Genomic DNA, 21,702 nt, shown 5'->3' on the forward strand with positions numbered 1-21,702 from the left:
TAAATCCACAAAAGCCTTGATAGTGTGTGAGTGACCAACCCACAAATTCCAGTCAATATCTGGGAAATTAAAATCCCCCATTATAAGACTCTCTGATTTACTGGCCCACTCTATTTCCCTGTGCAGTTTCTTATTATACTCATCAGAGTCATTAGGCCTATAGCACACTCCTACTCTCAATTTTGATCTTCCAATGCTTATGTCACATCAAACTAACTCGACACTGCACTGTCAAGCAATGTCGACTGGCTTCACTTCCTTGGATTTTGTGTTTCTTAACTTACAACATAACCCCTCCTCCCTTCCTGTCCTGTCTATCCTTTCTGTACACATTGTACTCCCCAAATTCCAATTCTGCTTTGCTTTTATCTGTGTGACACCACATCGCTGATATCCCAACAATATCTGCCTTTGATGTTTTGAGCAATACCTCAAATTCATCAAATTTATTTACCAAACTCCTAGCGTTGGTGTACACGCAAGTATACATGCACCTGTTCCTATTCTTAGCTACCCTAACACAACCCATGTGTTTACTTGTACCGCAATGACTCCCAGCAGTCTCTGAAATATCTTGCATCTTGTTTTCCAGGCTGCTGCTCATTCCAATAGAAGCAGTGCAAGAATCACTTTCACCACTGCCAGTGGCTACTGTTAATCTATTAGTCCCTGTATCCCCCCCCCCCCAAGCTAGCAGTTTTCTGACCCACCTAACACTGCCTTGATAAAATATTCTTGCACCCTTTCTATTTAAGTGTATCCCATCCCTGTAGAAACAGTCTCTAGATAATTATTTTACAGAACTATTTCAAATCAGGAAAATTCATTAGTGAATACAGTTAGCCTAGATTAACCTCTTCAGGAGTATGCATAGAGCCTATGGTTTTCACATGTGGAGACTCGGGAGTATGTATTTACATCTCCATTTTGAAGGTCACTTCAACAATGTATGAATTGCTTAGAAATTTTTTTTAGTATGTGCTGTCATCTCTTATCTACATTTGCAACTAATTGCAAACAGTTAGTGCAACTAACTACATATCTGACTAATTGCAGATAGTGATGGCAATATGAAACTAGCTCTGAAAATTAGAGAAGACTGCACCTGTTGACCTCAGTTGATTCAACTTACAAAACTCAAAATCGAAGAATTTTTATGGATTTCAGTTCCAGAATTTGATAAAAGAGAACAAGTAATACCTAAATAGATGTAGAGGATATTAATGCATCAAAAAAAGTAACAAATATTTATATGTTTTTATATTTTTTATTAATATTTTACAGCATTTATACATTCAGTTTTCATTTTTAAAAAATTTCAAAATTCTATGAAAAACTTCCTCCTTAGAGCCTACTACTATTGAAAATTCACTGGAGACCCATTCATGTAGACAATCTCACTGTGAAAAGGTTAAATATTGGCTGCTTTTATAACTAAACAAATATATTTTCAACTCTTCAAACCAGATTGCTGCTTCAAGAAAGCTGAGCTGGGTTCTTAATATTAATGCCAAGGCAAATTCAAATCATTAGAACATACAATGTTTGTAAACTGCATGTGCTTTAGGGACATCTGTTTCAGGCACAAAATAGGGGGAGAGGGGACAAACATCGCAGGCTGTTTCAATAAGTTTTTGCATCAATGAGATCTGAATCCCTAACTTCAAAAGATAAGACACCTTGAGTTCATGATAATTTTTCAGTTTTAAGAAATACCACTAAGAATGATAATCTAAATTATACTCATCACTAAATACATCTGGGGTTATAGCCCCAGAGGCTTCTAGTTATACAGAGTACTAATAAAAGATATATTTAGAAACTTCTTTATTAAAATAACTTGCCTCTATGATTTCCACATATAAGATTTCATATGAAAAAGTTAAAAATAAACAACCATGAAAACTGAGAAACCATTAAAGAAATGCATTTCAGTCAATTGTGTCACTTTAAAATAACCCATAACTAGGCACAAAAATAAACAAAGGTAAAAAGAATGAAGGAAGTTTAAAAATATAATGGCAAGCAGAGAACTAATCTTTCCATAATATCCTTGTCATTAAGATAATACTGTACACATATCAAGAGTAATGATTTAGGTACTTGAAGTAATCATAGGAACTAAGGAGCTTGTTTCTGACTGATTATTTGGAAGTCCAACTCTATCCAAATGCCAGACATTCAAAAAAGTTGAATGGTGAATCTGGCAATCAGCAAGTGTGGATATTCCAACTTGTACTTAATTATGGTGAGGGCATCCATAGTGCATAGTTTGTAATCGCTATTTAATTTGATTAAAACTTTGGCATTGTCTAAATGGGCCTATGTGCTGAATTCCACAAATGCACTGACAGCTTCATTTGGTCAATAATATATTATGGAGGCTGTATTTGTGAAAATATACCTGTGTATTGAAAACAGTTTAGACACATCTGACTGCAGTTCGTTCAGCATATTTAGCTAGCAGCCTTGTTGGCAACTAAGCTAGCAGCCTTGTTGGCAACTAAAAGTACAAAATTGAACTATATTGTTTAAATTACTTATTCTGTAAGGTTTACCGTAATTTATTTTAAAACACTGAACTGATTTTTGAATAAGAAGAAAAGTTATGTGTTCTTAAAAATCAATACTTGAGCTCATCCTTTCTTGCCAGAGGTTATATCCTCCTCCTTGTTACTAAATTAAATAATACAGTGGGTCCTTGTTATCCAAAGATAATTGGTTCAAGAAAATTCCACTTAAAAAGGGGACCAAATATGCATAATGTGTATTATGCATATTTGTATTATGCATACCCAAAAATGAGACAATTATTTTATTAGACATTTTTTATTATAATACGTTGAACAATATAAGGTTAAGTAAAATTTATTGAAGTTGCACTATTTTTCTGTTTTATGAATAAAGAACGAATTCAGAGTTTGTTTTTTTTTGCCATATTTTTTCAGATAAAATTGCATTGTAGCATTTAGTTATGTCTTTAACTTCATGCTTAACTTTTGCTGCATGATCATTGGCAAAGGCACATGATGCAAGAAAGTAAGCTTATATAGCATCAGCGAAAAAAAAAAAAAAAACAACTCCTAATTTCACCCATCCACTCGCTCCAAATGTTTGTCTAGTTCTGCCTTGAATCTACTTAAGCTATCAACTTCTACAACGACAGATGGATTCCTGCATTCCTTCATTATCATGCATTTCTGCATTCTGCATTCCTTCATTATCATGAAGAGGGTTGTTCTCATAAAAATATTCAAGTGCTTTGGTCAATTTTCTCAAGGGCTTTAATTTTCAAATCCTCATACTGCGGTGACTCAGATAATGAATACTCGGATACCGGTGACCCCTTGTATTGCAGTTATTGGGACAGCAGCTCCAACTCACAGAAATAATCCACTAGAGAATTACAAAAAATGTGTTCTTGCCACATCATAGTTTCTTTGCATATAGAAACAGATATTTTTATCTCCATTCTACATGCTTTCTCCAAGTACATAAGTTGTTACTCTCTACATTTGTATAATCTCAAAGCATATTAGTTTAGTTTTCTGCTTGCCATTGTATCTTTAAACTTTCATTTTTTTTACCTTTGCTCATTTCTATGATCTTATGGATAGTTTTAAAGTGACATACTTGATTGAAGTGCATTTCAGATTAGGGAGCATTTCTTTAATGGTTTCTCAATTTTCTTGATTGTTTCTTTATTTTTAACCCTCTCATGTGAAATAGATATACAGATTATGATTTCATATGAAATTTTAGCTTTCTCTTTATTTTTAATACATCCATCACTAAATTAAATATGCAACTTTCCCCCATTCCAAATACTTAAAAAAAATGAATACAAAAATACACACCTGGGCATCTCTGAGTCTTTCCCATTTAGGAACTATATAAAAGTAGATTCCATCATAAGCTCCGTCTAATGTTGCACCACGGATTAGAAGAATAAATAATACCACATACGGAAATAAAGCTGTGAAATAAACAACCTGTTAAGAGAATACTAAACTCAGTGAAATGCTATATTTGTTACTCTTGAAAAAATCAGATATTTTAAATTAACTTCTTCACAACAGTAAAACAAGTCAAACAAACCATTAAAAAAAGTGTGTTCATTGTTAGTGAGAAGCATATATATATACTAAAAATCTGCTCACTTTGGCAAATATGCCAGAATGGGCAAATAGAGAAAAAGAAACTATGGATATTATATAGACAACAGTTATGTGGGGAGGGAGGGAGGACTTCCAAAAATCTTAAGGCAAGTATCAGTAGTGGAAAACGATGTAAGGAAGCATTCTTATATAGCAACAGCCAAAAGAAAAAAAATTAGAGTTTGTTGGAACAATCAACGGATGGAAGCTTATTTTAACAATCAACAACGAACTGGCTGACAGAAAATTTCCACATATCTATAAGGATGCCTTCAGATCTCTTTGCAGGTACCCAGTTTGCAGACACTGAAATTTACAGAAATGAAGCATTTCTTGGTAAGAATACACTTTTGCCACCCCTCACTAACCTTGTTGCTGTTCTCTATACATATTCCAACAGATACATATCCATCCTAAAATGATGGCTTACAGAACTATATGCAGTACTCAAGATGTAGCCTAACCATTGATAATCACCTCCTTATCCTTGCTGACAAAATGTATATCATTGACAAAACCCCATTAGCTGCCTTATTAGCCCATCTACACTGTTCAGAGAACTTCATGTCCAAGGTTAAGATAGCCATGGACCCATGTAACGGGATTAAGGAACCATTTAACATGTCTCTTGTGATCCACAAAACAATCAAAAAAACTATTTTTTGAGTGGCTGCACATAGTATTAGTAATTAGCAAATGATGCAAAAAGCAAGCTTATAAAGCATCAGCAAAAAAAAAAAAACTTCTCGCATCATCTGTCCATCCCCTTAAATAGTTTGTGCAGTTCTTTAAATTTATTGAAACTATCACTTTCATGACAATAGATGAAAGCTTGTTCCAACAATCAACTACCCTCATGTGAAGGAAAACCTCCATACATCTATCCTGCAACAATCCTTCCTCAATATGAATTTATATCCCCCCTCATGTGTGTAGTCTGAGCAAGAGGAAGAATGCCATTAGTGACAGGCTTACTCAATCCATTCAAAGTCTTAAACACCTCAATCAGTTCACCTCAAAAGTGCTTAGTCTCCAGATACTACAATTTGCCAAACTGAAGCCCTTCTAAGAGGAAAGAAAGGCTTTTATTCCCTTCACCAATCTTGTTGCCTTTCTCTGCATCTGTTCCAGCATATCTATATTCTCTACACCCTTCTTAAAATGAGAATATATAAACCTAAGTGTATATCTGTTAGGGGCAAAGTTTATGATGTTGTAGAGTTTTAAGTTATCATTTTTTAAGGGCACAAAAGGTGATATTATTGTACACATTGGAACTAATGACATTAAAAGTAGTAGAACTACAGACTTATTTAACAAGTAATTACTGAAAATACAAAAGCTCTAAGAATTTGCCGAGACATTGAAGAATTTCAAAATTTGTTTGGAATTCATCTGGTTTCCCAATGTCACCTACCTACTTTGTGGTTGTAACCTATCTGGTCGATTTAGTAAAGTGCAGTGCTGTTTTCTGTGACACCATTCAAGCATTCAGGTTTTGTATTTGGATATTTTTAGGCAGTTTTGTAATTTGTGCTTTATTTACAGAGTGTTGTTTCAATAGAAGTTCCATGGATAAACTCCCACCAGCAAATGATTTATCATGAAAGTAAATGCAGTGATGAGTAAAGTGGTGTCTCACTTAGAAGAGCAAGAAAGACACCATTGCACAACTATCTCTGTAGGAGTTTCATGATAATCTGTATGCATACAGACAATCTGTTGAAAGAAACTCTAAAATATTGCTCTACCTTTGATCCCACATTGTAAAAAAGTGTTTACTTACACACACACACACACACTAAACTCTTTAAAACTAGACCTTTGATGACTATCTTTTCCTTTCATCTTCATCGTGGCCAGCAAGATTTAAACTGCATGGATAATGCAATGGTAGTAGTAGTAGTGGCATGTGATGCAAGAAAGCAAGTGTATGAGCTTATGCAGCATCAGCCAAAAAAAAAAAATAATAATAATTAACACAACCATTCCCTCTAAATGTTTGTCCACTTCCTCCTTAAATTTATTTAACCTATCAACTTCCACAATGACAGATGGAAGTTTGTTCCAGCAATTAACCACCTGCTAGCTAAAGGGAAATTTCCACACATCTATTCCACATCTGTCTTTTCTTAATTTGAATTTATGCCCCCTTAGGTTCGTAATCTGAACAAGTGGAAGAATCCCATCAGAATTCAGCATGCTCAACCCATTCAAGGCCTTATACACCTCAATCAGATCACCGCGCAGGTGCCTAGTTCTCCAGCCAATGCAATTTGCAGAACTTAAGCCTCTCTTGGTAAGAGGATCCCTTCATTCCCCTCATCAATCTTGTTGCCCTTCTCCTCACATGCTCAAGCAAATCTACATCCTTCCTAAAATGAGGCCTCCAGACCTGTATGCAGTACTCAAGGCGTGGCCTGACCATTGCCTTATACAGAGGGACAATCACCTCCTTTTCCCTGCTAGCAAAATTCCTATATATTATTGACAAAACCTCCATGACTTGCCCTGGCAGCCTGTTTGCATTGCCCAGAAAACTTCATATCTGACTGCACAATTACTCCTAGGTCTTTTTCATTTTCTACCACCTTAAGAGTAGTACCACACAGTTGGTACGTTTCCCTGGGGGTTACTTCTACCTATATGCAGTACTTTGCATTTGTCAAAGTTAACCTTCAGTTGCCACTTCTCAGCACATCTGCCCAAATTTTCTAGATCCTGTTGCAGTAGCACACTGCCATTACTGTCATTAACAACCCTGCCAACCTTTGTATCATCTGCAAACTTCGACACTAAGCCTGATATACTTTCATCAATATCATTGATAAATATACAAAACAACAGTGGACCCAAAACAGAACCCTGTGGGACTCCACTAATAACATTAATCCACGAAGAGTAGCGTCCATTGATTACCACTCTGTCTTCTCCCACTCAACCACTCTTTTATCCATTGTAGCAATTTACCCTTAATTCCATTCTGCTCCGATTTGTACAGTAGTCTTCCATGTGCAACAGTGTCAAAGCTTTCCTGAAATCCAAGTATATGATATCAAAATTATTTTTTGCATCCAGTTCCTTTGTAACCACATCATAATATCCTATCAATTTGTCAGACAAGACTTTCCCTTAAAAAACCCATGCTGTGTCTGAATTATTGCTGCAGTCTTGTCTAGATGATCCTGCAATGCATCTTTAACCAGTGACTCCATTATTTTACCCGGAACAGATGTTAAACTTACTGGTCTGTAATTACTTGTGTCACCCTTCAATTCCCCTTTGTGAATTGGGGATACATTTGCATATCTCCAAGTCCGTGGGGACCTCCCCTGAGTCCAAGGATGCTCTAATAATTATGGCTAAGGGTTTGCTTACTTCCTTTGCCGCCTCCTTTAATATAATTGGATAGATCCCTTCCACCCCAGGTGCCTTTCTTATGTTTAACTTCAACAATTTCTCCTCCACTTTGCTCTCAGTTATTACAAAATCATTAAGTACTCTGCTACAATTTGTTAACCTTCTGGCATTTTCAAACCTTAATAACTCCTCATGTGTGAATGTAGAGGCAAAATAGTCATTCAGTTTGTTTGGTCTGAATTCTCAAATTAGAGTGAATATGCCTTTGGAACTAGTTGACCTAATACTGCACTACCTTCAGCAGATTACTTTAGCAACATTACAACTTTGAAAACTATTTTCGTATACCGCTTGGCAGCTCACACCGAACAACAAATCAACTGTTTTGTCTGAGTGTTGTTACCAGAGACCACTTGCTATCTGATGAGGGGCCACTTAGCCCAGAAACAGGCAGTCATAGCAGTTTAATCTTTTAAACAAAAGGCTGATTAACCTTGTGTGGCTATCTGTTTGAAAGTAGTGGAATATCAAGCCACTACTTTCAAACAGACAAACTCATTGCAGGGTCGGGTTTGTTCTGCTGTGGGAATTAAGGCCATTACATTGTCTTGTCTCTGCATTTTAAAATTTGCTGGTTACAAAAACAGATTAAAGGCCAAGATAGTCCTGTAGGCATCTTATAAAGAAAGAAATATTACTTTTTGATTCTTAAAGATGGATTTTGGATTCTTAAAGGCAATTATTGATGTCAGTGCCAGATTTTTTTTAATATTTCTGAATTGTAAAATGTGTTGGATTTTACAGAGTTTACCATATGTGTACATACACAGTTGTTGTTATTTTGGAGCATTAGCAACTAAGGCCATATTGCTCTGGGGATATGCGGTGGTCATTCCCTGACCTTTCCGCATCCTCCGTATTTGGTGGTGACGGGCTCGAACCCCGGTCTAATCAAGAAGCGTGTGCTACGCACTGCTGCTCCTTCCCACCTGGCTATGGAGGCGCCTTCATCATGACAAGTGTTTCTTGACTAATTTTTTCTTCTTTGGATTTCTGTTTCCCTATAGGTTTCTTGGGCTTTATCACTTTCAGAAAGTTGTAATATTCCTCATCGATATCGGTCCTGAGCAGTCTGCAGAAGCTCAAACTTGTTCTTAAGTTCCAGTACATACTGCTTTTTCTCCTCCTCTGTTATTTCAAAGACCTTTGTATTATTTACTCGAGTCAGTTTTTTCCTTTCCTTTCCTACATCTATATCAAGTGTACATCTTACCATTCTGTGATCACTTCCAACATTTACCTTATTCAGGACGGTAACATCATTCACAATATATCTTCTGTTAGTGAGGATGAAGTCGATTTCATTAGTTGTTAATCCATTTGGACTCTTCCATGTCCACTTTCTGTTCACCCTTTTCTTGAAAAAAGTGTTCATTACTGACATTCCTTGAGATTCTGCAAATTCCACAAGTCTTTCACCTCTTTTATTTCTTTCACCAATTCCAAAATTTCCTATAGTTCCTCTTTCTGCGCTGTTTTGCCTTTTTCCAACCTTAGCATTGAAGTCCCCCATAATAAGAGTGTAGTGGGTTTTCTGCTCATCTAGAAGACTCTCAATTTCAGTGTACATTTCTTCAACCTCTTCATCATCATGGCTCGATGTTGGTGCATAAATCATTATAATCTTTAGCTTGTACCTCTTAGAAATCTTGAGTATTAGTCTTGACACCCTTGGTGATGTACTTTTGAATTCCAAAATTTTTTTAAAATCTTTATGGACCAGAAACCCAACTCCACCTTCACTCCTTTCACTGTTTTCTTTGGTGTACAGCAGATTTCCACTTGATAAACTTATAAGTGATTCATTTCTTCTTCTTGTTTCAGCCAAACCGATGATATTCCAATTAACATTTTCTAATTCCTTTTCCAGCTCTAATATCCTGTCTTCACCGATGAGTGATCGTACGTTATAACAGGCCAAGTTCAATTTCCATGCATGGCAGCCTGGTCGTACCCAGAGATTCTTAGCACCCTCTGCTTCCACTCTGATCCTCTCGCTGCCGTAAGAGGGAGAGTGAAAGCTGCTGGGGACTGAGGGCCATTTGTATTGTTGTGCTCTCATTGCTGGAGGGTTTGGTCTTTTCCTCTTCATGCTGACCAGGCGTCTTGAAGAGAACCACTCTACACGTTCGTTGCCACCTAAGTGACGTAACAGGGCTTACCATCGAGAAGGTGTGCATGAGTGGATTTTAGGGAGGCAGGCCAACCGGACTTCTCCTAAATCTTCTGTAATAGAGAGATATTGGATCCATCAGTGTTTTAGGCTGAGTGTCTGATAACATACAGGATACCTGTTCCCCTCTAAGCCCCAGATAATTCCCAGGTAACCTGTAGCTAATTAGAGTTGCTCCACTGGTATCAAGGAGCCAAATGTGCACCATGAAAACATTCCCCACACCATTACACTGCCAACACTTGCTTGCATTGTTGACACCCAGCAGAATGGATCAAGAGACTTGTGCTGTTTACACCATATTCTACTCCTCCCATCAGTGTGAAACTTTGATGGGAGGAACTGGGATTCATCAGACAGGGAATTTTTTCCAATCCTCCAGTGTTAATGTTCTTGAGCCCACTGTTATCATACCTTCTTGTTTTTTGCTGACTGGAGTAGAATCCAATTTGGTTGTGAGCTGTGATACCACATCTGTGACTAGGCATGATGAACCAGGCATTTCTAAATGGCTCTTTAGTTACCACTTTTATAATGGCTTTATTTAATTGACTATAGCCTTTCTGTTACTCTGCAGAAGTTTTTTTCAGCCTCTGTTTTCCCCTTTTGCATGAACGAGCTATTTCTGACCAGGATTACTGTTGGCCGAATGTTATTTGGTTATTGGACCAATTTAAATATATCCGAGACATTGTATGTGAAAGCCTGCAGGATTGCTATTTACACGACACTGATACTATTGTGCTTGGTGTCAACTAGTTCAAAGTCACTTATAGCTTTTGTCTTGTCCATTCTTGCACTGAATTGTCTACATACAGCACCCCTACATATCTGCTTACCTGCTTTATATCACCTGGTACAAATACAGGATGCTGTAACTAAAGGAGCTCTCCATTTCATGAAAAGGTAAACAGTAGCTAAAGTTAAAAAAAGTCATGATTTAAGGTTAAATTTGAAAGTGTCTGCTTCTTCTGCCCAGACACGATAGGAGGAAGTATATGATGAGAGCCTTGTCAATCAATTTGGCCCTGGGAAGATTGCAAGGCTAATGGGGTAGAATTTTTCTCAGCGTGGTCTGTGCTTGTGAACAGGTGACTCTGCTTCTACAGTGATAATATACACAGAAAGAGGACAAGAATATTTGCTGATGCTATCAAGGCAGTTAGGTGGGTTAGAAAACTGCTAGTTGGGGGGTGGGAATACACAGACTAACATATTAACAATAGCCATAGGCAGAGGTGAAAGTGATTCTTGCAATGCTTCTATTGGACCAAGTAACAACCTTGAAAGCAAGGTGCTGGGAATTTCAAGGAATGCTGGGAGTCATCATGAAACAAATAAATACATAGGCTGTGTTAGCAGTGTTGAATCCAGAGTGTTTTGCACCGGGGGGGGGGGGAGATGTAAGCTTCCGGGATATATGCACTGGGGAAAAAAAATGTAAACTTCGGGGGGGGGGGGAGGTACATGTAGTATATGCATATATTTTTTATTATTATTTAATATTCACAACATATGTATATGTTACAAACAAATCTGTATATTTATGAATGTTATAATAAGAGAATATGAGAAATGCTTATTTGAAAGTTTCCAATGAAAAACACAATTACAATTATGTGTTTTACCATTAGATGAAAAAACAAATGTCTTCAATGAAAAATATTTTTTATAATATAAATTATTGGAGTGGCTGCATACTAGTATATTTTCCTATGTATACCCCTTTCAACATGTGTGGCATTGTTTTGCCACACATGCTGCAATACATTTATACAGTAAATATATATACATTTATTCATATATTTACTGTATATATGTTTTTATACATTTTTACAGTAAATATAGGATAACAGGAAGGATGGCAATATGGCACATTATGCTTATTATCAGTTCATTAGACTGTTAATGTTGTTAAGGTATACAATTTTTTTCAGAAAGAGCCAAAATAAAAAGTCAGAAGTTCAGGCCAGGTGACCAAGCTGGCCATGCTGTAATAATTTGTCCCACTAGTGAAATCTGTTTGAAGTAGTTTAATGTGTGGCATGGATTGTAATAAGTAAAATTGTGTTATCTTGCATTATAATGGTCATCAATTCATTTATGGGGACATCATGACAGAGTTCATCATCAGCCAATTTTCAATCAACATCAGGATGAAGGCCTCTCCAGTAACTTTCCAATTCCTTCTGTTTTGTGCATCACAGCAATTTCAGTCTCTTTAGATGAACAGTATCCCTCAGCATATCTAACATGAAATAATAAGACAAACATTTACTGCCCACAAACTCTTGAATTTCATTTGTCTATTTCCATTGTTGTCTTCCAGGTTTCAAAAGAAAATCTGAACACTCCTTTCAGCTCCCTCTTCAGAACCATTATGTTATTTTCTTAGTCCATCTGTCATCATGTCTTTGAGCTATGTGTCCTGCCCAAGTCCATTTCAGTTTTTTAGTTTTCATAAGAATGTCTTTTAACGAATCTTAACGAATGAGAAAAATCATTACTTTTTTAATAGGTTCTACATAATTCTATATAACCTAAGTTTCTCTAATTTAACTTATAAAAAAAGATAATCAAAAAGTAAGGAACAAAGTTACTGCTATGTTAATTCAATTACTGACAAAAGGATATGTACTTGTATTAGTACAGCAATCTAACAAGCTCATACGATTGCTGTATAAGTACAGCAATTGTATGAGCTCGTAACATTATTTTTTCATGTAATGATCCATTAGTGAGTAACTGTGTTGATACCCACTATAAAGGAATTGCTATCAAGAAATTTTTGTCAGATCCTCACCACCTGAACATCAACAGTTGCAAATTTCTGCCCCAATATTTTGTTGCTTCAATTGACCAGGAAGATGGTAATCTGACAGAGAAAGGTCTGAACTATGTGGTGGATATGCCAAAAATTCCTGTCCATACTGTATGAAATACTGCTGTGCCTAGATAGCTATTTGTAATGTAGTACTGTTAGGAAAAGATCACATCACAGCAATTTCAGTCTCTTTAGATGAACAGTATCCCTCAGCATATCTAACATGAAATAATAAGACAAACTGAACTTCAATATTTGTCCATATTTCTATCATTGCCATATTTGTACAATGTCAGCTTTTACTGCACATACTATTAATCCTTACCATATGAGGAAACAATATTTTCTGTTACACATATCCTTTTCTAACTACATCCATTTGTACCATATTATCTGGACACCTATTGTATTAATAATAACCACACATAAATTAAAAGTAAAAGCCTCATGCTACAAGGGTTATAAATCACTATCTGCATTTTCATCTCATTTTACCTTTACTATCTTATTTATTATTATCTGTATTTTTTCATTTTTTTTTTTTTTATCAATGAGACCCTAAAAAAAGGGTTGAAACTAGTTTGGGTAAAGGCACACACTTTAAATAAATAGCAATGTACCTCTTCATTGGAGCAGTGCTTTTTAGTTAGAGTAGTGTACACTAAAGGCCTCCGTAGCCGAGTGGTCAGGAGCGGGAGTGCAGTAGCACACACTCTTTGAGTAGACCGGAGTTCAAGCCCCTGACTGCTGAATATGGTTGATCTGCCAACCCGCACTGGACCAGCGTGGCAGATTAGTACTAGTAGTAGTAGTAGTAGTAGTAGTGGCACTTGATGCAAGAAAGCAGTGTAGGAGCTTATGCAGCATCAGCCAAAAAAAAAAAAAAAAAAAAAAATCACACCATACCCTCCAATTGCCTGTCCAGTTCCTCCTTAAATTTATTTAACCTATCAACTTCCACAACGACAGATGGAAGTTTGTTCCAGCAATTAACAACCCGCTGGCTAAAGGCAAATTTCCGCACATCTATTCTACATCTATCCTTTCTTAATTTGAACTTATGTCCCCGTAGGTTCGTATTCTGAACAAGTGGGAGGATCCCATCAGAATTCAGCGTGCTCAACCCATTCAAGGCCTTATAGACCTCAATCAGATCACCGCGCAGGTGCCTAGTCTCCAGCCACTGCAATTTGCAGAACTTAAGCCTCTCTTGGTAAGAGGATCCCTTCATTCCCCTCACCAATCGTGTTGCTCTTCTCTGTACACGCTCAAGCAAATCTACATCCTTCCTAAAATGAGGCCTCCAGACCTGTACGCAGTACTCAAGACGTGGCCTGACCATTGCCTTATACAGAGGGACAATCACCTCCTTTTCCCTGCTAGCAAAATTCCTATATATCATTGACAAAACCCCATGACCTGCCCTAGCAGCCTGTCTACATTGCTCAGAAAACTTCATATCTGACTGCACAATTACTCCCAGGTCTTTTTCATTTTCTACCACCTTAAGTGTAGTACCACACAGTTGGTACGTTTCTCTGGGGTTACTTCTACCCATATGCAGTACTTTGCATTTGTCAAGGTTAAACTTCAGTTGCCACTTCTTAGCCCATCTGCCCAAATTATCTAGATCCTGTTGCAGTAGCACACTGCCATTACTGTCATTAACAACCCTGCCAACCTTCGTGTCATCTGCAAACTTCGACATTAAGCCTGATATACCTTCATCAATATCATTGATAAATATACAAAACAACAGTGGCCCCAACACCGAACCCTGTGGGACTCCACTAATAACATTAGTCCACGAAGAGCAGCACCCATTGATTACCACCCTCTGTCTTCTCCCACTTAACCATCCTTTTATCCATTGCAGCAACTTACCCTTAATACCATTCTGCTCCAATTTGTACAGTAAGTCTTCCATGCGCAACAGTGTCAAAAGCTTTCCTGAAATCCAAGTATATGATATCAAAATTATTTTTTGCATCCAGTTCCTTTGTGACCACATCATAATAACCAATCAAATTTGTCAGACAAGACTTTCCCTTAACAAACCCATGCTGTGTCTGAATTATTGCTGCAGTCTTGTCTAGATGATCCTGCAATGCATCTTTAACCAGTGACTCCATTATTTTACCCGGAACAGAAGTTAAACTAACTGGTCTGTAATTATTCGTGTCACCCTTCGAACCTCCTTTGTGAATTGGGGATACATTTGCACATCTCCAGTCCGTGGGAACCTCTCCTGAGTCCAAGGATGCTCTCATAATTATGGCTAAGGGTTTGCTTAGTTGCTTTGCCGCCTCCTTTAATATAACTGGATAGATCCCATCCGCCCCAGGTGCCTTTCTTATGTTTAACTTCAACAATTTCTCCTCCACTTTGCTCTCAGTTATTACAAAATCATTAAGCACACTGCTACAATTTGATAACCTTCTTCCATTTTCAAACTGTAATGATTCCTCACGTGTGAATGTAGATGCAAAATACTCATTCAGTTTGTTTGCTATCTGAGCAGGATCATCAACAGTCGAACCATCGATGTCAAGTGGACCAATCATATTCAGCCCCTTCCTTTTAGAGTTTATATAAGTAAAGAAATCCTTGCTGTTTTTCTTAGCATCTTTTGCCAAAGATTTCTCGTAATCCGCCTTTGCCTGCCGAACCTCCTTTGTGACCTGATTACAGACTAGCTTATATCTGCTACAGGCTTCTGCGTCGCCTGATAATTTATATGCATCCCATGCATTTTTCTTCTCTGTCACGAGTCTCATTAGTTCATTTGATAACCATTTAGGCCTAAACCTTGAACAATATTTCTTCATCGGTATGAAAAGTCTAGTAGCTTCCACGATTAATTCCTTGAATGCTTCCCACTTAGAATTTACTGTTTGGAACATCGTCAGTCGATCCCACTGTACAGAATTTAAAAACTGTCTGAGACCACTGTACTCCCCTTTACGGAAGCAAAAACCCTTTCCTTTACCCCTGACGGTAGTTACCTCTATTATGGTCCATTTCCCTCAGCATGAATTGTTGATGAGGCTTCCATCCTGCAGTGGGTTGATAATGGCTGCACTTCATCTTTTTTTTTTTTTTTACACTAAAGCAATCCATGGCAAAATTCTCCCATAATGAGATTGGAGTCATTTCACAATATGAAATTGAGGTAGTGAGTAACAAACCTAGTTTGCTTATTATTATATACAAAATGACGATATGCCCTTCTATACAATATATGATAACATATACAGTGTGCAGAGAAACTCTACCGACAAACTCGAACAGGTGATAGATGGTACCAAAAGAAACATTTTTTATCAAGTAAACGCAGTTCGTAAATGAGTCGTTATAGCAGCAGAAGCTATTAAAGGGTTGTAAAAATCAGAACAACACATTCAGTAATTTAATGTCGTTTAATGTATACAAACCATTTGGTGTTGCACACAAAATAGAAAAAACAATTCATAAGAAGTGCTCGAACCTGGTGACCGTGATGTTCAATGCATAACTCACACCGCCGCATCACTGAATGTTGTAGGCATTGGAAGTTCCTAGAATTGTCTTGTATCTCTGCACTTGCTGCAATAATCGTTGCTATAAGTTCCTTCACGGTGTCAACTGGCATTTCATACACAAGAGTCTTCATGTATCCCCAAAAGAAAAAGTTCAAACAAGTCGGATCAGGCGACCTTGCTGACCAGGCTACAGGTTCACCTCGACCAATCCATCTGCCTGGAAGGTTGTATGTAAGTGTGCATGTACACGTCTGTCATAATGTGGTGGTGGTGCGCCATCATGTTGGAACCACATTTGTGCTCGGACAATCAGAGGAACATCCTCCAACAACTCTGGAAGTGTGTGCTCTAGAAAATGCAAATAGAGTCGTCCATCTAAACGTGAGGGCAACATGTATGGTCCAACTAAAATGTTTCCCACAATGCCAGCCCATACATTGACACTAAACCTGTGTTGGTAGCCATGTTCAACCATTGCATGGGGATTATTCTCTGATCACACATGACTGTTGTGGCTGTTGAACAATCCCTCTTGGGTGAAACATGCCTCATCAGTGTAAAGCACATTATTGGCAAAATCAGGCTGCAAGTTGGTTTCGTGTAAAATCCAGTGGGAGAACTCGACAGTGTGGGCAAAGTCAGCAGGTTCTAGTGCATGCACTTTCTGGCATCGGAAAGGATGTAGTCCGGCTTCGTGCACCATATCCCACACCAAATAATGCTGCACATCCAATCGGTGTGCAACCGCTCTTGTGCTGGTAGAAGAAGTATTAGTCAAGATCTGCGAAACCTGTTGCTCAAACCGGGGTGTCCTAGCAGTGCGTCGACATCCAGTATCATGCATATTCACACCGAAAGAACCACTGTCCCGCAATCTTTGGTGTATCGCAGCAAATGTGTCGTGAGGCAACCTTCTGTCTGGGAAGCGTTCTTGATAAATCCTGCGAGCCTCTCTTCCGTTTCCATCTGCTGCACCGTACATTAAATGGATATCCGCCATTTCTGCAACAGTGAAACGCTCCATGTCTGTACCCATACTGATCATAATATGACATTATACTTTTATGCTATTAGCGGCAGATACATACCACTCTGAGGACCTCTCAATGCATGCATACGTTAATGTTGATGGTAATCGTACTTTCAAGCACTATGTTATGGATTGTTTTTTCTATTTTGTGTGCAACGGCAAATGATTTGTATGCATTAAACGACATTAAATTACTGAATGTGTTGTTCTGATTTTTACAACCCTTTAATAGCTTCTGCTGCTATAATGACTCATTTACGAACTGATAAACTGATTGATAAAAAATGTTTCGTTTGGTACCCTCTATCACCTGTTCAAGTTTGTTGGTAGAGTTTCTCTGCACCCTGTATATAACTACAGTAAGTACAAACCAGTCTGTAATCAGCTAACTGGGTAGGGGGGGTTGGCAAGCTAAGGGAGATTATAAGACATTCTTGGCTAAGCATGTAAAAAAAAAAGTAGCAAATAATTCTTTGCTAACATTAACACCAGAAGAAAAGGGATAAACATTAGCCCACTAGATATGAATTGCATAACTATTGATAATCCTGTTCAAATTGCTAACAAATTAAATAAATATCATGCATCTACATTTGTGTTTGAAGAAGCTTTTAGTGATTGGAACTCCAGAAGTACACCAAGTTATAAATGGAAACTAAATGATTTTGTTATAACTGAGAAGAGAATGGAAGTGAAATTGAAGAGGCTAAAAGTGAATAAGGCACCTGGGGACTCACAGGCTCTATTCGATTATATTAAAAGAAGAAGCAAAAGAGGTAAGCAAAGCCTTGGCCATAATTATGAAAGCATCCATAGATTCAGGAGAAGTTCCTATGGAATGGAGTAATTGATTGTTGGAACAAAATATCACCTGGTGTTGTGGAGGTGGGTAGTTTGAATAAATTAAAAAATTGGATATATTATTAGAGAGAATGGACAGATGAAGTGGGTAGTGGGATTTTTTTTGGCTGATGCTAGATAAGCTTGCTTTCTAGCATCATCTGCTACTAATATTAATAACATTATGTTAAAACCTATCAATTAAATGAGCAAAATTAAAGAGACAAGTGAGCTATTCATTCTCTAAGCCAGAGCATATTAAGAATAGGTCTGAGGACCTTTTCCCAAAATTACAGGACAATTTTGGGAAAAGGTCAATTTTGAGAAGATTCAATTTGAAAGTGTCTGCAATCCTGCCTTGACATGATAGGTGGGAGTAAATGTTGAGAGCTTTATCAATCAATTTAGCCATGTGCAAGGCTAATGGGGTAGAATTTTTCTTAATGTGGTCTATGCTTGCTAACAATAGAGACTGTTTTTATAGGGATGGGATACAGTTAAATAGAAGGGGTACAAAATTATAGCCCTTTTCAGCTTGTACAATGCATTAAAAAATTTATTTTATTTTTTTTTAAGAAAAATGGTTATTAATATATAAATAGTTACTGTAATGGTAAAATTGTGATAAAAAATTAGTTTTGCTGAAATATAAAAAATACACCACTTTTTAAAAAAAATTCAGAATAAATTTCTCAATATGTGCATCGCACGCACACACACGCAATAAAAACTTCCTATGTTAAAATTATTGCTCTGTTTTATCATGGGGTTGAAAATAAGGGTGAAAAGACAAATAGAAAGAACTGAGTTATATGAATAATGAAGCAGCTAGGGATATGATGGTTGGCAAAGAATAATAATGGTTCGGTGATACTGACTTTGATTTCATACTAAAAAAACTTATGCTGTAGAGTGGGGATTTTTTGCTAATAAAGCTCTATGGTAATGGTATTATCTGTCATAGTAACTGTTTACAAGTTGATCACTGGCTTCTATATTCTATTGGAAGATTTCAGTGCTCATGTCTATTCTTTGGTTAATGTTGGTAAATTGACGTTGAAAATTTAGTTTTATTATTCTAAAGGTGCTGCTCAAACAAGCGGTCGATACTGTTTCTCTGGTTAGCATTCATGACCAAATAAGGAAGTAACCCTATAAACTCTTCTTGAAATTTCTCTGCTGAGTGGCATAGAGGCAGATACATCCATTTTCAAACAAAATTATAGCCCTTTTCAGACTTGTCCAGCAGACTTGGTTCTGCTAATTTAGAAATATCTTAGGTTACCTGGTTTTTTTTTTATTTATTTATTTTTTATATGATGTCATCTACTACTCTGATCAATATATTAAGTAAGCAGACGACTTTCCTATCCTGCTACATATTTTGTGATCAGCAAACTTTGCCATGTATAAGAACACTGTTCTTTGGTATTCATAACAAAAACTTTCACATATCCATGAAATGTCTCAAAATGCAGTAATTTTGAAAATAAGGCAATTCTGCTGTTTGTTTAAAATAAAAGATGGCAATTGATAGTCTATTTTAGGACTCATTGGCTTACCTTAGCAAGTCTCAATTAGCTCATCTCTGATAACATGAATAGTAAAGCAGTTCTATGTGATTTTTTTTTTTTTTTTTTGGTAGTTGTTGGCGTATCGGCTTCTGTGGCCATAATGCACCTCCCAAGGTTTTTGCAGTACTCTGATCCAAGCCCGAGGCAGGATTCGAACCCGCGACCTTTGAGTAAAGTGCCAAGCAGGCACTTTACCCAAAGTGTCTGCTTTGCACTTGACCCACCCAGCTAGCCCGGTCGGCTCTATGTGAGTTAACATGCAGTATAGCATGTTAACATCAGTAGTTGAAACCAAGTATTTAATACAACAGAGGACACATATGTGGCAGGAATCAGAAATACAGCATATTTATAAAATTCTTTAGCAAAAAAAACAAAACTTGGTTTGTTTTTTTTGAGTTTTACCTTCCTTTATTATTTAAAAAAAAAATAAATTTCTGATTCATTCTTTACAAGTTATCACAAGCAAACCATCTGAGATCACCTACTCTCTACTGACAAACCAGCCAGTCTTGGAATGGATTATCATAGCAGTGCCTACAAACAGCAGATCCTTTTAGTGATGTTATTTGTTCAAAAATAGCACATTTCAAAGTAAGGTGAATTGTGGTGAAAATTAAGACCATAGCATTTACTTATGGTAAAAGAAAATCTGCTGACCACTAAATATAGAATGAGTTAACCTTAAGTTTACTGAATATTTCTAAGGACGTATGCAGCTTCTGCTATATTAAATGCTTCAAGCTGTAACATAGATTTGTTGCCTGTGGCACCTCAATACATAAATACAATCCCTCATCATGTTTAAAAACAAGTCTTCTAGGCAGCAAGGGGGGAGGGGAGAAGTGAGCAGCTTTAAGACAACAGAACCTGACAATACTGGCTATATAATGGACTTGCTATATAAGAAATTACTAAACGAGAAGATGGCAAAAGCTGAGTGGAAAGAAAAACCAGGGAGCAGGTAGCTGTTATATGATTTATTCACAATATAACATCTTTTAAAAACCTGGAAGGGCAGTTTGTTGTTGTTTGTTATTTGGTTTTTAGGAGCATTAGCAACTAAGGCCATATTGCTCCGGGATATGCGGTGGTCATTCCCTGACCTTTCCGCATTCTCCGTATTTGGTGGTGATGAGCTCGAACCCCGGTCTAATCAAGAAGCGTGTGCTATGCACTGCTGCTCCTTCCCACCTGGCTACGGAGGTGCCGGAAGGACAGTAATTTCTCCTAAACACTTCTTCTAAGAAGAGTAACTCCATAACAAAATTTTGGGTGTGTGATAACTCTGATTGCCCTGGTCATGAAAGACTTGATTACACATATCTTGGTACCTGGATAGTTGGATCTAAGATGCAACTTTTCCTAACATTGGATATATAACTACAAATGACAAAGAAACAAAAACATGGCACAAACTTGTCACAAAGTTGTTGTGCAATAGCTTTGTTTCTTGGTGATTTTATGTGCTCTGTATGAATTTGTATGTGTATAACTTTTCCACTGATGGAGAGCTACACACTTAACCAGAAAAAATGGAGTTCTGAACTATTCTTTTGCACCATAAGTTTCATAATTGTATGTAAATGTAGTAATTGTACAGTGTGATGAATAAATCATTTTTTCTCAACATTGGCAAACATAATATTTTCCATTTAACTTATAAAAACTAAAATATCCACACCAACCTTTCCAGATGACTGGACACCTTTGATTAAGCAAAGTCCTACAATTAACCAAGCTAACAGTAGGCATAAAACAAGCTGCCATCTGAGGCCTCCAAACTCATCAAAGTTAGGGCTGATTCCAAGCATGTAATTTCTGTAATGACATCAATTTTGTCATATATATATATATATATATATATATACACACACACACACTTTATTTAATATATCTATTCATACATGCTTTTACACACACACACACACACACACACACACACACACACACACACACACACACACACACACACACACACACACACACACACATGCACGCACAATTATAAAATATTTTACATACTTTTATATTTCAATTTATATTTTCAATTAATTCTCTAAAGTGCTGTGGAAGCAGTGAGGGCTTAAAGTCAAATCTACAAAACAAAATACAACTTTCATTTACTTAAGCTGCCCAGGCAAAAAATTCTTCACAGATGGT

General features: G+C 37.0%; 1 protein-coding gene across 1 annotated transcript in view; it reads right to left on the minus strand.

Annotated features, from left to right (window-relative positions):
* The window catches only part of LOC150087964 (sodium- and chloride-dependent glycine transporter 1-like), a 285,384-nt gene that overhangs the window by 135,857 nt on the left and 127,825 nt on the right, over positions 1 to 21,702 (minus strand). Inside the window, exons 6-7 of the mRNA XM_090369981.1 lie at positions 21,228 to 21,360; positions 3,858 to 3,992 (exon numbers count right to left, since the gene is read on the minus strand). Coding sequence (XP_090226107.1) covers positions 3,858 to 3,992; positions 21,228 to 21,360 — 268 coding nt within the window. The remainder of the gene's footprint in view (positions 1 to 3,857; positions 3,993 to 21,227; positions 21,361 to 21,702) is intronic.

The sequence above is a fragment of the Mastigoproctus giganteus genome, chromosome 3, assembly GCF_048544385.1.
Source record: "Mastigoproctus giganteus isolate SK-2022 chromosome 3, ASM4854438v1, whole genome shotgun sequence".
NCBI lineage: Eukaryota > Metazoa > Arthropoda > Arachnida > Uropygi > Thelyphonidae > Mastigoproctus > Mastigoproctus giganteus.